The sequence below is a fragment of the Camelus ferus genome, chromosome 11 (assembly GCF_009834535.1).
Source record: "Camelus ferus isolate YT-003-E chromosome 11, BCGSAC_Cfer_1.0, whole genome shotgun sequence".
NCBI lineage: Eukaryota > Metazoa > Chordata > Mammalia > Artiodactyla > Camelidae > Camelus > Camelus ferus.
This window is the reverse complement of record NC_045706.1, coordinates 49804940-49823081: the sequence shown is the minus strand read 5'-3', so window position 1 is coordinate 49823081 and position 18142 is coordinate 49804940. Positions and strand designations below refer to the sequence as shown.

General features: G+C 48.3%; 2 protein-coding genes across 2 annotated transcripts in view; one reads left to right on the top strand and one right to left on the bottom strand.

The window, feature by feature from the left end:
• FAM241B (family with sequence similarity 241 member B) overlaps window positions 1–18142 on the bottom strand; it is a 94237-nt gene that overhangs the window by 62296 nt on the left and 13799 nt on the right. The window lies entirely within an intron of this gene.
• NEUROG3 (neurogenin 3) lies at window positions 306–2181 on the top strand. Its single transcript, XM_006195683.2, has 2 exons — window positions 306–556; window positions 714–2181. Exon 2 carries the CDS (start codon window positions 715–717, stop codon window positions 1360–1362), a length of 648 nt encoding a protein of 215 aa, XP_006195745.2. The 5' UTR covers window positions 306–556; window position 714; the 3' UTR covers window positions 1363–2181.

The window sequence follows — 18142 nt, the reverse complement described above, 5'->3', positions numbered from 1 at the left end:
GGGTCTGTTTAGATATCAAGGAAAGACAGAATAAGAGCAAAACAGTCTAGGGAGCCGCCAGACGCTAGCCAGACGAGGCTCTTCTCACTGGGCGAGGCTCTTTGAGGAACCGAGAGTTGCTGGGACAGAGCCCGTGGGGAGAAAGCAAACAGAGCGGCGTACCCCTCCACCCCCACCCCCCGACCTCGGCCCCAGCCCTTTGTCCGGAATCCAGCTGTGCCCCGCGGGGGAGGAGCGGGCTCGCGTGGCGCGGGCCCCCTGGCCCGGGCGCTGATTGGATGGCGGCGCGGGCAGCAGCCGGGCAGGCACGCTCCTGGCCCAGGAGCAGCAGATAAAGCGTGCCAAGGGGCACACGACTTGCGCCTCAGGAAATCCGCATGGTCTCGCAGCCGCGCTGAAGCTCGGGACCCCCTTTACACTTTTCTTCTCTGGGGCTGGGGAAACTTTCAAGAAGGGGCGCCTGCATCTCAGCTGAATTTGCAGAGGAAAAGGCCAGCTCAGCTCACCGCTGCTCTCACTGCCCACCGCTCTCTAACCCTTTGCGCCATAGAACAAGGTAAAGGCCACAGAGCGATGGGCCAAGGGAAAAGGGGGTCCTCTGGTCCGGCGGGAGCGGGGAGTGATGGCTTTTTCTCGATTTTTCCCCCAGCCGGCCCGAGATTGGGAACTGCGTGATCGACCCACGTTTACCCTTACCTTTTGCCCCGCCGCAGGATGGCGCCCCATCCCTCTGGTGCACCAGCTGTCCAAGTGACCCATGAGACAAAGCAGACTTTCCAGGGCGCCTCAGACGACAAAGTGACCTGCGTCGCATCCGCTCCGCCCAGCCCCAGTCGCGTGCTGGGGAACTGTGCCGAGGCAGAAGCGGGCGGCTGCCGAGGCGCCTCGAGGAAGCTTCGCGCGCGGCGAGGAGGACGCAGCCGGCCCAAAAGTGAGTTGGCTCTGAGCAAGCAGAGACGGAACCGGCGCAAGAAAGCCAACGACCGTGAGCGCAATCGGATGCACAACCTCAACTCCGCGCTGGACGCGCTGCGCGGCGTCCTGCCCACCTTCCCCGACGACGCGAAGCTCACCAAGATCGAGACGCTGCGCTTCGCCCACAATTACATCTGGGCGCTGACACAGACGCTGCGCATAGCGGACCACAGCCTTTACGGGCTGGAGCCACTTGTGCCGCCCTGCGAGGAGCTGGGCAGCCCAGACGGCAGCTCCCTGGGAGACTGGGGCTCCCTCTATTCCCCTGTCTCCCAGGCGGGCAGCCTGAGCCCTGCCGCCTCGCTGGAGGAGGGCCCTGGGCTGCAGGCGCCTGCTTCCCCTGTCTGCCTGCGCCCTGGCGCCCTGGCTTTTTCAGACTTTCTATGAAGGGGCCTGTCTGCCGGTGGGAGAAAGGGAGAGGGCGGAGGCCTTCGGAGATGTGGGGCAGCGGCGGTGGGGGCGGCCCTTGGGCATACTTGCTCCTCCTGCTTCTGGCTCGCCCAGGCCCAGAGAGGGTGGCAGGCCGGGTTCTATCCCTACCCTCCTCCTTTTTTTTTTTTTTTTTTTTTTTTTTTGGTACCGCGCCAGCTGCAACCCTCTGCCGCTGCCCCCGCGAGTGGGCATTGCAGGCTATTTGCATTTTAGGCCCCCTCCCTGCGGCCACCCTAAAATCTTCTGCAAAGAAGACTAGAATGGTAGCACTACACAGCAGGAGACACTCGCCGTCTCAGCCACCCTACCCTCACTGAAGTCTGCCTGCCTGTCTCTTACCACTCTACCCTCAAATGTGACTTAATCCAATATTTGGTCTCTCGACGTTGGTTCCTGTTGGGCAGTGTCTTCTTCAAAGACGTCGCTGACCTCTTCTAGTCCCTATCAAGTCTGGGGTTTCGGCCTCTCTACTCTGCCTTAATCCACGAAGGTGATCCTTTGCCTTCTCCTTGTGCACTTTCCTGAGCCATCGCCCTCCCAGGGGCAGGAGATGAGGCTGTGAATGGCGAAAGTGGAAAGCGCCTGACAGACTCTGGCAGCTTCCCCCAACACCCACCCACCCGAGACCTGAAGCACCCTTGTCTTTGAAAAAAAATCAGTTTGTAAATTATGTGATATCTTTTGAAATGAATTTTTGTCCAGTAAATTATATGGCCCCTCCCCTGATTTACACACTTGTATTTATTGATGAGATTTCATAGCGGGAAAAGTCTATATTCTGTACATAAGATTATTTAGGGACTGGTTAATGAGATTTTGAGCCAATAAAAAAGGATTCTTAAGAAGCCTGAGCAAGGTAACTTGATTGTGCAGAGAGGGCAGCAGCCTCTGTGACTGGGGTTGGGAAGGGTAGGGGGGCTCTGTCCAAGGAGAGGGATGAGACCCTTTCCGTGGGTCTTGGGTCCTTCCTGAGGCCTGGTCTGAGAGACTGTGGTGCTAGGCTGGAGGCCGGGCAGGTGGCATTCTCAGGTTGATCTGAGGATTCTCAGGTTGACTTGAGTCAGCTATACACACTTAGAAAATAAGAGTTGGAAGGCTCTTAAAAACCACTGCCCAGTCCCCTTGTTTTATTTATGGGACAACAACTTATCTTATTCCAAACAGTGGTTTAGGAGAAAGACAAGCCTCCAACTAGGGCAACTCATTGGTGCCACTGGCCCTTTTCCCAGTGCCACTAGCCTGGATTTAGAATGACTTGCATTCAGGGAAGAGAGAGTAATAACACTACAGCAGGGCTGGAGCCCTTGGAAACACCACCAGCAGGCTGTGCATCACAGGAATTTTCCCAAAGTGCTTAGAGCCCAAGCACATCTTCTGAGCTCATTTTGCTGGTGCTGTGGCTATGGTGTCATCATTTGTGGGGCTGAGAGGTATGGAGCAGAGAAGGTAGAGGGTCCAGCTGCAATCTCTGACACCTCCTGGACACTCGGCAGCCTTGATTGAAAAACTTATCAAGAAACTATTCAAGGTTTCCAGCCATGTGTTCGCTATCACTCCCAAAGTAGACTGATGTGCAGTGATATTGAAACTTGTCCCCATGGCACTGCTGGAGCACCCCTAAGTGGCTTCAGAGACCCCGAGGACCTCCAGGAAGCAGGTCTGACCTCTAAGAACTTGGAGTCTACTTGACTCTCTGAAACAGGAAAATGGAAGGTGGGCACCCTACCTTACAAGTTGAACCCCAGAAGCCTCCTTGGATTAGCCCCAGGGCACCCAGGGAAGCAGCAGTCCAACCCCAGTGGGGTGTGGCAGGGTCAGGGGCTGGGAGTAGGTGGATATATCGATTTCCAGTGTGTTAGAACACAAAGGTGGCCACTTTGCAGGGGTTAACGCGTCTTGCATCTGTCTCTTATGCCCTCCCTGCTTCAAACTGAACTTTTCCTCTCTCCTTTATTCCCAAAGTCCCTAATGGTAGCTGGGAGGAGATATGTCTTAGTTATCAGGGGCCAGATTTGGGGGCAGTTAGGAGGACGCTGCAAACAAACGAATGAACAAAGGTGTTGTTTCATTTCACAGCTTTAATCTAGAAGGAGGAGATTAATGGGTTATTGGTGACTTTTGCAGCAGCCAATTTTCCACCTGGGGCACCGCCCGGGCAGGTGTCAGCAGCTCCAAGTTGCACAGACCAAGCCACAGCCTGCTACTTACTGGGGATTAGGGGGAGGGGTGGACAGCCATAAAAATCAGGCAGGCCCATCTCTGTCCTCCAGAGACAATATCAAGTATGTAGACAAAATCATTCAAGGTTAAAAAACACTGGTGCTGAGTGGAAGTAAGAGCCACAGGAGGGATGGTAGGATTGTCACCTGTGGCTGGATTGGGAGGTTTGCCAGAGAAGGTGGTATTTTGGCCCTGGACTAAAAGTGTAGAGAGGAAGTCCTCAGGTAGGAAGATGATTCTTCCTGTGAAAGGCTGTGGGAAGTAGTGTTCAAATAGGCAGAGGACTCCCTTGGTGTGAACAACTTCCTGAAGCTGGAAAAGTGTTGGCCCTGGGTGCCAGGTGGAGGCACCCACTGCCAGTCCCTCTCCTGCTTATAAGGGTGCTCATTAAGGAGCTATTAGTCAACCAACACACAAAGACTGGTCATCTGCCCCACGAATTAAAAAAAAAAGCACTGTTTAACCAACTGGAATGCTGTGCCCCCACCTTGGGTCAGGGCAGATCTGACCCCCAGAGCTGTCAGTTCTACTCTTCAAGTCAGGAGGTAGAGGAAGGTTTAGGGCTCCTTGCCCAGGATGAGCTCCATCAAGGTGTTTGGAACCACACCGAGGTGATAAATCTCACCCATGTCTCTTTCCCTCATCAAGAAGGGCTAGGAAACATTTCTGTGAGTGGCACATACAACTAGCCTAGCATCACCATCACAAACACACACCCCCACCCCTCCACGGGCATTTTGTCTTCAGTGGCTTTTAAAATCAGTCAAGCTTCTCTGGATCTCTGCTGGAAGCCCACCCTCCTCCCACTATGCCTTCGCTAGAGTGTCTGCGAAGCCTCCTTTGGTCTGAGGTTATCGCCTGTGCCCAAACTCCCCCAAAGTGGAACAGGGTCCCAAGCAGGGTCTGCAGAGACACTCAGATAGAAGGACTCTTCCCCTTCTTCTGCCTTTGTTTGAGCCCTGCCTTCCAGAAAAACAGCACATGAATCTTGCACCACCCCTTCCCACCCGGTCCTCACACACAAGCAGGTAGATTTATGGTGCCCTGCCCCCATCCCACCCCACCCCCGAAGCTGATCGCAACCGCAGACAAAAGCATCCCAGGGCCATTGGAATGCTAATGTCTGGGAGCCGAGCTGCTGGGCTGGCACAAAGGCAGGCGGGGCCAGGGCCACACGCGACCCCACAAGCGCACTCTGCCCCTCCTCTCACCCATAGATCCACTGCCCAGCTGTGTGACCTTGGACAAGTCTCTGAGCCTCAGCTAATTCACATGAGAAGCTGGAGAGAGTCCCTGATACCCTTTCACTGGATTTCTAGGTGCCTAAGGGAAACCCGTGCTAGCAATGGATGGAATTACAGCTCTCCCACCTTTTCTACTGGAAGCAGTAGAAAAGAGACTTCAGACCCAGGGGAACAGTGCAGGGGGGAGGAACACATTTGGCTGAGAATGTGGTGCAGAATAAGCACTGAGTATATTATAATTACATTTCTACATATATGTAATTAATACTCTCTGTTGCATTTCTTTTCCCCCTCCTCTTTTTAAATACCTGCAGATAGTGCTCAAGAAGGAGTGGGGGATGGGCGTGGGGGACAGTCACTAACCTTACCTGACTCCTCCACCTTCAAAGGGCCAAGAGCACAGACAGTGACAGACTTGAGGCTGGACACCTCTTCTATCAGGCCCCCTCCTACAGCCAGTGAGGTGGGCAAGGCCAGATAGTCACACCATGGAAACAGAGACCCAAAGTCTTGGAAGTAGGTGACTTGCCCAAGGCCCTCAATCACTCGGTGAGTTACTGGAGCAAGCTAAAACTCTGACCCTGGCTCTAGGCTAGTAATTTAGCGCTCTCTCCTCTGTGCTGACTCAGTCTCCAGTTGTCTATGCTCTGGTTCGAGCTGGGTCCTCTGGGTCTTGTAAGGCCAAGAGGTGACCCTGTGCTTTGGCCGCCCCCCACCCCCAGGCCCTTAGGGAGATTCCAGGCTGTTGTGTGACCTCCTCTGCTTCTGGGATCCGAGGGCCAAGGCGGTGGGAGAGAACGCCTGCCGCCCTAAGTAGGTCGGGCACCGAGGTCCTGAAAAGCAGCGGCGCGCCCCTGACCATGGTGCTGAAATAACTGCTTTGGTTCAGAGTGAGAGACGCTTCTTGGAAATTGGCGTTCTCAGTAAAGAAACCACCTATCAACCTCCTTTGCCCACGTTTCCAGGCTGGAGTCCCTGGGGAGCTCCCTGTGGATATGTAGACCCAGAAGACTGTCGGTTTCCTTGATGTGGTGGGGAAAGCATAGACTCTGTTGCTACCAACTGACTGTGTGACTCAGAAAGGCCCTTTTCTCAGCTAGGCCAAAAAACTCTCTCTTATAACTGATGGAGTTAGAACTGAGTGACCAGCTTCAGAATTTCTGACAGCATCTGAGAAAGTGGAATTGCATTGGAAGTTTAGAATGCAGCAGCCCTAAACTTGGAAAACTGGTTTGGAACTTTGCCCTCAACAGGGGTCTCATTCTTTGGGTTAAAATGAAGTTTTAGTTATTTCAAGAACAAAGGCAAAAAGAAGTCTTCCAAATGCATACACAAATGGCAGAGTGGTTAAAAACAGTTGCTTTAGAATCACAGAGGCATTAGTTCAAAACCTGGTACTGCCACTAACTTATGGTTTTCAATTATACTCCTTTGCCTCCCTCCGGCCCATATTCCTCACCTGTGGAGCTGGGACAATAAGTCATAGCTACTTAACTGGGTTGATTAAACATGCTTGCTTTTAGTGCACACTAACTACCATAAATGATAATAATAATAATTATTATTTTATTATTATTATTATTAACATCTTCATTTGTGTCAAATTCTTCTCATTCTCCCAGGCTTTTGTTTTTGGGGAGGGGGCACTTTTGGATGAATTTGAATTTCCTCTGCACCCCTGTGCAGTGCAAGTTGGCACCTAAGCCGAGGGCTACCCACTCCTTCCTAGTGACCCTCCCCAGTTGTGATCTATCCTTCCAGAGCTCCAAGATTACATATCCAGATGTCACTTGAGCCCCCCAAATGAGACATGTCCAAAATGGAATTACTCTCTCCTAACTCCGAACTAATGCTGCCTCTTGTTCCTGGTATAACTAGCATCACTCAGTCATCCATACTAGAAATCTAGGGTTCATCTTGACTCTTCTCTCTTACTAGCCACATCCAATTAACCCTTAAGTCCTGCTGATTTGTCCTTTCCAGTATTTTTTGAACCTAGCCTCACCTTTACCTCCTTATGACAACTTCTCTAGTTCAGGCTCTCATCTTTTGCTTGGAGAGACTGCCTAACTGATCTCTCTACCTCTAATCTCAACACTTGTCACTGCACCCTCCATGGTGCAGCCAGAGAAATATGCAAATATAATATTGTCACTCTCCTATTTAAACTCTTCAAGTGTTTTCCAATCATCTCTGGAATAAATTACATAGAGATCCATTACCTGCTTTATTCCCTCCTCAGCACCAAAACAACCTTCTTTGGCTGCCTATGGGTCTATTTTAGAAGATGCCCCACCTGATTAGGTGAGACTGGGTTATCACAAGAGTAACCTACCTCATAGGGTTTTATAAGGATTCAGATGAGATGACAAATATGTCCATAGACTTCATGTGCCTGCCTGCAATCTGAAACAAGCCTCATTATAATATCCACTCCATCTCCATCTCATTCCTACAGAAGACTAGCTAAGAAGGTATGGGCCAGGACTGACTTTCCCACATTAACCAGTGAGAGGTTATATGACTTGCCCAAGCCCATAAGCCTGTTAATTACAGAGATGAACTGATGCTCCTTCTATCTTTTAACCCCATCACCAGTGATACTACCTCTGTTTTACTAGTTACTTATTGCTGCATAAGAAACTACAAAAAACAAAACAAAACAAAACAAAAAAACACTTAACTACTTAAAACAACAAACACTTATTTATGTGGATTTTCTGTAGGTAAGGAATCCAGACACAGCTTAGGTAGGGACCCCTGGCACAAAGTGTCCCACAAGGCTGCAGTCAGGGTGTCAGCCAAGGATATAGTCTCACCTGATGGCTTCACTGGGGACAGATCCAACTCCAAGCTCACTTATGTGGCTATTGGCAGAATTTAATTCCTCAAGGGCTATTGGACTGAAGGCCTTAGTTCCTCAGTGGCTTTGGACCATAAGCCTTCCTCAGTTCTTTGCCATGTGGGCACTTCCATAGGGCAGCTCACAACATGGCAAATAGCTTCCTACAGCGCAAGCAAAGAAGAGGTAGGGGGACACCCAAGGTGGAAGCCAGTCTTTTGTAATCTAATCTCAAAAGTGACATCCCATTACCTCTGCCACATTCTATTCACTAGAAAGAAATGACTAAATCCAGCCCACAGCCAAAGTAAGGGGATTACACAAGGCCACATATACCAGGTGGCAGGGATCCTTGACAGTCATCTGAGGCTGCCATCACAGCGGCAGCAGCAGAATCTCTGCTGCCTGCTCTTCAACCCCAGAGACAGACAGACACACATGCTCACATACACACTCACACACATACACCTCCCCAGGACCAAATATATCAGAGCTCAAAAGAAGAAAGCTTAGGTGATCTGACTCCTGGAGCTAAAGCAGATGTCTCCCTGTCCCCTAGTGCTGGGTCTGTTTTCCAGAAGGGCCCAGGAGGGGCACCATTAAGTGAGTATTGGAGCTACCCCAGCTGATCTCTGACATCCATTTACTGTTTTCACAGGCCTCCCCACCCCCACTCCCAGAGGCAGAGATTTAGGACGTCTGGGGCCTGGACACTGTACCCACTGAAGGGAAATTTACTGCCTCTGGAGAACCAGGGCCTGACTTGGGGTCTTGAATGCATCTTTTTCCCCTTTGCCTCTGCTTTATTAGGTTAATCATTGCTTGAATCGGTTGCCATGGTTTGGGCAAACCCATGGTGACTCTATAATGAAGCCTGAAAGACTTGGACCCCATTTATCATCCCCAGTGTTTGGGAGGCCCAGAGCCTCATTTGCCTCCCCCAGGGTCTGAGCACCACCCTTCTGCCTGGGGCCCCTATGCCCCTTTTGAACGAGGAATGAACAGGTGGCGACTTGGAAGAGAAGAGGAGACCCACACAGGTGGAATGAGCACTGCACATTCCCCACCACACACACACACACACACACACACACACACTCACACTCACACACACACTTATATTTTACACTCCAGGAGCCTGGACACAGACAAATCACACAAACAGCTCTGCCAGAGTTTTTCTTTCTGCAAAGTGAGAGGCAAAGAATGATCTTCAGTTAGAAGGGGTCCCTGGCTGTCCTTAGAAATAGGGGGGCTGGTGTCTCTTCAGGTTGAGGTATTCCACACCCCTTATTCCATGGGTACATATTAAGCAGCATTGCAGTCCTGCAATGAATTGGAAACAGATGGGGCAAGGACCAGTGGGAAAACCGAGGCATACAGATGTTCAGCAACATGCTCAAGATCGTCCAGTGGTGCTACAGCCAAGGTAGAACCCAGAACCAGTAAAATTTATCACGAAAAAATTTACAAATAGAAGTGTATAATTAATTCTCATATATTCATCACTGAAGTCCAACAATTATCAACTCAGAGGCAATTATATTTCACTCACATACCTACCCACTTCTTCCAACACTACTTCTGTGGATTATTTTAAATCAAATCTGAGACATCATACATTTTCAATCATAAATCCATCCCCAGTATCATTTTTTGTTTGTTTTTCATTTTTTGTTTTTTGCTCAGCATAAATTGCGTAATAGAGTGTAATAGCTGAGAGCTGCTCTGAAGACAGACACTCTGGATTCAAATTTCAGCTCTGACCCTCCCCAGATGTGTGACCTTGAGCCAGGAACCTAATGTCTCTCAGCCTCTGTTTCCTCAACTATAAAAGGACACAATGATACCTCAGAGGGTAATTGTCAGGATTAAATGAAATTACACAAGACAAGTGCTCAGCATCTGTGCCCAGTGCAGAGTAAATGGAGATTTTTATTGTTTCCATTCTTGCTCCTGCTGTACCATCAGCAATGGCTGTAGTCTGGCAGGAGATCAGCTCTTGGCCTCCAACATGCAGGTCTCTTTATGCTGTCTCCTGGCATAGGGGCAAGTGGCTTGTCACTACTGCTCTCTACCTGGCTCTGGACTCTGAGAACACAGACCTCAGCAGTGAGCTTGGCGTCAGGTGCCGATGGCCCCCAACCTCTGCCACTCACAGCGCTGATTAGCTCTGCACTATGGACCCCCAACTAGCAAGACCAGGCCCCCTTTTCCTCTTCTCTTTGCATCTTTAGGCCTTCTGGCCTCTTTGCTGCTGGTCCCATTTGTGAGCAGGTTCCAATATACCTGCCTTACTTAATGTTGCATGTGTGTGTGCACATGCATGTGCCCATGCTTCTGTGTGCATGTGTGTGTGTCTCAGTGTGTGCTGTCCCTATGTGTGAACTAGCATATTCTCATGCTTCTGTGTGCTCAGCCTGAGAGAGAGACCCCAGAAGGAGATTAAAACCTACTCTCTAGCATTTAGTTCATGGTTGACTGACAGAGACCAGAGGAAATCAGTCAAATGAAGGCATGAAGGCACAAGCATGGTACTGAGACCTCCTGGAGGAGGTGGGGAGACTAAGGTCTGTGAAACACGTAAGATTGAGAACAGAAGAGAGGGGTGGCAGGGGGCTCTGTGGAAGCCAGGGGTGAGGGAAGGGAGGCAGTCTACATAGGTTCATTGTACAGAGAAGGCCTGAGTCCCAGTAGCTGACCTCTCCAAAAGAAAAGTTATTCCAGGAAAAACACCCACTCCCAGGATCAAAGCTCTGAAAGTTCTCCTGAGCTAAAAGGGCCCCCCAAATTTCCCTTCTTCTGGATGGCATCTAATTTTTATTGAGTGTTCACCATGTTGTAAGCACAGTTCTAGTACTTCTATTACTTAATCTGTGAGATCAGAATTATTATTACCATTTTATAAAGGATGAAATTGAAGCTGAGAGCAATTAACATGTTACACGTTGCCCAGTGAACGGTGGAGCTAGATTGAACCCAGGCTCTCTTGCCTTAGAGCCAGCAGTCTTAACCACCACTATGCTGCACCACTGCCATGCTTTACTTTTCCTCTTTTTAAGATTTGGTTTTGGACATTTTTGAACATGCATAAAATAGAATAGAATCCTGCATCCTCATGCAGCATCACTCAGCTTATACAACCACTGGGTCATGGCCAGCCTTGTTTCATCTATTCCCCCCACCCCCATGCACCCCAATCCTGCATACACACTTCTGTTTTCATTTGTGTAGAGAATCTTTTAAAACACATCCCAGATATCTAACATCTCTCTTGTAAAGACTTCAGTGTCCATTTCTAAATAATAGAACATTTTAAAAAACACAACCAAGTCATTTTTTATACTTCATAAAGTGAACAATTCTGAAATATGAACTAATTTCTAGTCATATTCAAATGTTTCCCATCATGTTTTACAAAATGTGCAAACAAAGAACCTCCATCTTAGCATCTCCTCTCTCCCAGCTGAGCAGGTGAGCTGGGCGGCCAATTGGAGACCAGGACCAAGGCCAAGACCAAGACCAGGCCAGCCCTGACTCCATGCCTGAGTGGGACTGGCCTTGGGCAAGTCAGTTCCCTCCTATTCCCACCAGTCTCACCCCAAAGTTTGGTGACCAATCATTCTGGTTTGTCCAGTACTTTCCCAGTTTTAGCACTGCAAGTCCTGTCCCAGGCAAGTCCAGATGGTTGATCATCCTACAAGGAGCTAGAAACCCGGTGTCAACCCCAGTTCTCCCTCCCTCTCCTAGCTCCAGTGTGGTGTCACCCACCGAGAGCAGGGGGAGCCAGCCACTGAATTTCAAGGGCCCTTGAAATAACAAATAATATACCGAAACCTTTGAGGGGCCCAGGCATGCCTGGCTCCAGCAAGAAGAAGGCCCCCCCCCAACCCCCAGCCGCCAGCAGAGAATCAGGACTTTTTCACACCCAGGGGGCCAAATGCAGCAATCTCCTCCCTCCGTCTTTTTCCCCTCTCCAGATCTAATGACAATCCAAAGAGTTCCTGATAGGGTTTTAAAAGATGCTCTTCATTCACTGTCTACCAAGCATGAAAATCTAGCTCGTTTGTCTCCATTCTTTGCCCTGAAGGCCTGGCTGGCCTCAGGCCTGCAGCCTCAAACTTGTCACTCACTTTTCACTTCCTTTTGTTGAATTCCCCTTTATTTCATTCTTCTGTCTCATATGTGCTCCCTCCTCTCCCCCGCCTCTCCCCCGCCTCACTCTATCCCTGTCTTTCCCCTCTGCCCTCCCCCAGCACTCCCAGTTCCTCTGTCCTCACAAAAAAAGCAACAAACCAGTCTGGGAATTTCTTTATAGTCCCCATGTCCCCTGCCCCCACCCCAGCCTCTTCTCATTGCTTTTAAAGAGTGGGAGCAAAAAGCTAGCAGCAATGAAAAAAGGACTCGGGAGCCAGGAACAGAACTCCCTCTTGCCCTGGTTGGAAATAGTCTCAGAAACCCCTGAGTCCTGAACTTTGGCTTCACAGCTGTGGAAACTGAAGACCCAAGAGGGGAAGAGACTGGCCCAAGGTCACACGTAGAGTTAGAGGTAGATCGGGATCCAGAGTCGAATATCCCAGCTTTGCAGCCTAGACTCACCATGCAGAATTGAGGCCAGCCCCCAACCCCGTGCCCATGGCACTGGCTTTATGCCCCTTTTATGACTCAGCTGTCTGGCTGAGAGAGGGTCATAGCTTGAAGGCAGGGGCCATGTCCAGTTCACTGCAGTGTCTCTTGAATGCTTAGCACATGATAGGCATTCAGTGGTGATGTTTTTAGTAAAATTAAACTGAAAGAACGTAGGGGCCAGGCTGCCCCCTACTCTCTGGACCTCTTACAAGTCAGCTTCTGGGCTGTGGTTTTGTTGCCAGGCCTAGGGTATTCCCTGGGCCCACGGAGTACTCAAGAAAGGGCTGTGTTTTTAGCAGTCAGACCCCTCCCAGCCATTTCTCCTTCTAAGAGGAGAAATTAACAATTAACACTGAGGGAAAGGAGGGGGTGTTCCCACCCTTCTCCAGGGGGAGGATAAATCTGTCGGAATCCTCAGAGCCTCAAGCAGGGAGGGAGGTGGCAATAGGTAGCTCACTGGAGCAACACAAACAGGAGAGAGTGGGAGAGAAGCAGGAGGGGAAAGAGAAGCAGCCAGGTTTCCAGGGGCTCTGGCTCTACCAGTCTGCATGCCAGGCATTGTGTGAGCTGTAGGAAAAGAGGGCCTCAGCAGAAGGGGCAAGGCAGACTCACAAGCACACCCCCCAGTGGAGCGAGGCTTCTCCTCTGTGATCTGGCCACACCTCCTCCTTGTGGTTCCACTCCTGCTAACAGCATCACCAGTCACCCACCTCCTAAGTTAGAAACCCCGGTGCCAGCCTCACCCCAGCCCTGTGGATTCTGCCTCTGCAATGTCTGTGGACCTGCCCTAGCTCTCCGTCAGCTCTTGACTGTACTGTTGCCACAGCCACACAGAGGTCCCTGCCTGGAGCCTTTCTGTCCCCTCTCTCTCTGGTCTAGCCCACATGCCAGAGCCTAATCTCACTGCAGCTCCTGCAGCTCTTCCGCATAGAGCTTTCCATGGAGGCAAGAGAGCTGCTTACCTCTTTGTTGCGATGGTCAAGAGCAGGCTTAGGAGTCAGGCTCCCTGGGTTTGGATGATACATCTGCCACTTACAGCCTGGTGACCTTAGGCAATCTCTTTAAGCCTCAATGTCATTTGTGAAATAGGAATACTTACAGTACCTCTTTCATAGGACAGTTATAAAGATTAAATATAGGATCTACAATATAATACAATATATAATAAGTACCCACTCTATACAATATAATAATATATAAAAGTAGGAGACTGCATGAGACCCTCAGTGAAGGTTAGCTGTGGCTATTGTCATGATTATTATCTTTCTGAATTTAAAAAATTTTTTATCATGTCCATATATTTAATTATTTTAAAAAACTGAGTCATCCTTTTTTGTTGACATTATCAAATGTCTTAAAATAGTCAAACCTGTTGGCTCAGTAGTTCCTCCTACAGAAATTGCATAAAAATGTGGCAGTAAAGGTATTTATAACACCATCTTTTATAATGTAAAAAATTAGATACAAAGGAGATGTTCAACCATAGAGGACAAATTATATTCTTATATATTAAGTTATATTTTAAATTACATATTATATATTAATATTAGATTATTATATATTAGCTTATTAGAAATGTATATTAAAAATTAGATACAAAGGAAATGTTCAACCATAGAGAACAGATTATTATAGATTACTATAGATATATAGATTATTATATATATTCTACTTTATAGTAGATTATTATATATATTCAATGGGGTTACTATGCCCCATTGCAAATTACGTTGTAAAATAATGTTTGTTAAATGGGGAAATGTTCACAATATATCGCCAAGTGGGAAATACAAACTGGAGTTTAAGCAAGATGGCAAGTGAGGCAACTTGTAAACTACTCCATTACAAAATATTTAGAAATTCTGGATGAAAGATAACAAACATTCTTCCTAAAAGTATAATACGAAACTATTTACACAAAAGATATGTGCATGAATATGCCTGGGGTAAAATCTGGAAAGATATCTACCAATTTATTGACCAGATAATGTGGTTGCAGGATTTTCTTTCATTTTTAAATAGAACTGAGCTCTATTATTTTCTAATCAGAGGGAAATGTTATTATTTAAAAAGCTTTAATTAATGAATACAGTGGTACTTCGATTTTTTAAAAATGCCTTTGGCAGGATAGCAATAGTGGAATTTTTGACAAAAAACATTTGAGGCCAAAGCTTTGCAAGGCGGGCAGGGATCAGAAGGGCTTGGTACAGGTGCTCCGGGGCTTCGAAGTTGGTGAACATGGAGCAGAAGAGGGTTTGAACTCCTACCTCTCAACTCAAAAGCTAATGATCCTTCCTCTTCCCTCTCCAGTTTCCCACTGAACCACATGGGGTTTGAGGAAGGGATATAAAGGAAACTGAACCAGTCCATTTCATTGGGATTGGTTGGGTTCCTCCCTGTGCCCTGATCTACAGTGGGCACTCTGGGAGTTCCAGGTAGATCCAGGGCTCAAACACCTGGTCTACTCAGGAAGTGAGCTTTTCTATATAAAAACATTTACTAGGAACTGTGGCTCATTTGATTAAATATTAGAGTGGTACTTTTTAAATTTTTGAAACCATTTTAGATAAGGATCCCTCTGTGGTGGGTTGAATAGTGTTTCCCTTACTCCTGCCTCAAAAGATATGTCCATCAAGAAGCTGTAAATGTGACCTTATTTGGAAAAAAGGGTCTTTGTAGATGTAATTAAGTTATGAATCTGAATATGACATCATCTTGCATTAGGTGGGCTCTAAATCTAGTGACAAGTCCTTGTAAGAGAAGAGGAAATGGGTACTGAGACACGGAGGGAAAGGCTATATGAAGACAGAGGCAGAGACTGGAATGATGTGACTCCAAGCCAAGAAACACCAGGAGCTACCAGAAGCTGGAAGAGGCAAGGAAGGATTCTCTCCTGGAGCCTTCAGAGGGAGCAGGGTCCTGCCAACATCTTGATTTCAGACTTCTGACATCCAGAAGTGTGAGAGAATAAATTTATGTTGCTTTAAGGTAGTCAGTTTGTGATAATTTGTTACGGCAGCCTCAGGAAACTGTATACTTTTAAAAAAATATTGCATCTTTCCTGACCTCCTTCCACAAAGCACATGCCAAATATCAAGTGTATGGCAAATAGTAAAAGCTCAGCAAACATTAGCTTCCACGCCCGCCTGCCTTGATGATTAGGGAGCCACCACAAGTGTCAGTTGTGGGCCAGTTCCTCACAGTCCTGGAGCTCCTGAGATGTGCCCATGCCTCTGTCCCATGGCCATAGATTGCTGTCGGGACAGAGCTCTTCTCTCTACTGTCCCATCCCCAGCTACCTTACTCTGCCTGGGTCTGGAAGCTGGTCTCCTATTTCCTAGTTTGCTGCTCCTGTCACCCATGGCCTGCGGAGCCAGGTAGCCAAGCTCAGTGGGATTGCGTGCAAAGGAAGAATAAGTGGAATCTAAGTGAGGAGACTTTTGAATATGTGAGCTTTGACTCTTGGACTTGGTACCATGAGGATGATGCCAGAGGACATGGGAAGGAGGGAGCCCTCAGCTAGCGGGGTGGGGGCAAAGACCCCATGCTACCAGCTGTGGGCTCTCACAAGCCCTGACATCACAGCAGCAGTTGGTGCAGCACCCAGACGCATCAGAGGAGAGTTGCTAGAATGACTGAGGTGCCCTAAGCTGGGTTGGGGGAGGAGTCCCTTGAGGTTGCCCGGAGGAGGTGCAGCTACGAAGAAGGGAAGAACTTCAGGACAAAGAGGCAAAGACAGACAGTGAAATGAGCATGGGGTTTGAGCACAAACACCTGGTTCAAATATCAGCTCAGTCACTCTTAACAACTGGTGGACATCCTGCCGTGTATATATGGGAAAAATTATACTCTGCTTTTGTCACACTATGCTTATTTCACTTAATATAGTATAAGTATCTTTCAAACTCAGTAAACTATAGATCTACCCTGTCATTTGAATTGCTATGTTAATTGCTTCCATTTTTGCATCTGTCAAAACACTAATATCTGACTTGCTATGTCCTTGGGCTTAGGGGAGGTTTAAGTGGGAAAACTTGTGGTACTGCAGATGTGCACTGGGGGAGGAGTCTGTGTGTAGTTCATGGACATTTGCATATTGGACTCTAGTAGCCATCCTGCCTAGGGGACTGCCGCTCCAAAGAACAGCACGGGCCAGGGGAGGTGGAGCAATGGTGGCAGGACAGAATGGCCTTCCTGCAACTCCCCATCCATCAGCGCTGACACACTTGGCCCCCATGAGGGCTCCGGGCTCAGCTGCTGAGCAACGGCAGGTATGGAGCAGGAGCCCCTCCCTAGGCCCTTGGCACCCTCCTCTTAGGTCAACATACAGAGTGGGCTCTGTCGACTGGGTTGGGACGGGGAAGATTAATGGAGCAGGTGCAGGCTGGGGCAGGACAATCACCTGGCTACAAGGTCCCTCCTGGAGACTGAGTACCCCAACCAGTGCAAGAACCAAACCTGATGTCATTCAGCCTGGCTGGGACTTGACCAGAGGTGAGCTGGAGCCAGCTACACTGTCCCTGCTGCCCACCCCTTCCCCAGTCCCACCTGGCCTCACCTGGCTTCATTTAGTCTCTAATGAGGGGAGTCTACAGAGAGGCCCCTGGAGCCCAACATGTGACACTCAGCTTTAAAATAAATGTTTTTCCTGTTTCTTCAATCTCCCAAGTAACCCACTGCAGAACAGTGTAGATTAGGAAAATATTATAAATCACCCATTAATCTCACCACCCAGAGATAACACTGTTACCATTTGGTAGATACTATATCTCCACCTTTATCTATACACACATACACACCCCTCACACACACAAACATATACATACATATGTGAAGAGAGAGAGAGAGAAATCACTCTATACTTTTTCCTTGTAATCTCCTTTATACACTTAACACATTATGAACATCTTTTGGTGCCAATGAAATATAGATCTATTTCATCATTTTAATTGCTACATATATTCTGAGTAGTCAGGTATAGTATCACAATATATTTAACCCAAAATCCCCAGTTGGATATTTAAGTTGTGTACAATTTTTGCCCTTTATAAATAAAACTAAGATGAACACTTTTATACGTATCTTATACATACATATTTTTAAATTATTTCTTTAGGAAGATGTCCTAGAAGTGGAATTGTTAGGTTAGAAGGTACGTACTTTTCAAGGGTTTTTGATATATACTGCGAAAGTGTCATACAGGTGCTTACTGGAGCCTGTGGGCTGCCCATCCTGCACTGGGGTGAGGGGGAGACGTAGGAGGAGGGCAGCCTGTGGACAGAGGTTAGAGATAAGGCCAATCTAGCATGGATCCCACCCTCCAAGGGGTTGTCAGCCAGGATTCCATCCGGGGAAAGGAGTTGTTGAACAGGCAGGTAGGGAACATCACGGGCTTGGAAAGTGAGTACTGGGAGCAGCATTGAAGTCAGAGTAGAAAAGGAGAAAATCTTCAAGGGAGATGAAGTCAGAGAAGACTTCCCAGAGAGGGTGACATTTTTGCCAGCCTTGAAAGGTGAGAAGGATGTGACTATTCAGCAGGAGTATTCCAGGCAGGGCAGAGGGCTGGGGAAGAAGTAGCCTACCCTATTAGGGGAGATGGGAGATGGAGGCAGCCAGAGCCTGCCCTCAGCTTTGGCAACCCTCCCCCACCATGTTAGTTGAGTCTTCAGGAGGGCAGAACCTTGCCCCACAGCCAGACCTAAACTTACAACAAGGGATGCTGCCCACACTTAGCTTTGTGAAGCTTGAGCAACTCACTGAAACTCTCTGCCCCTCTTTTCCCATCTGCAGATGGGGATGA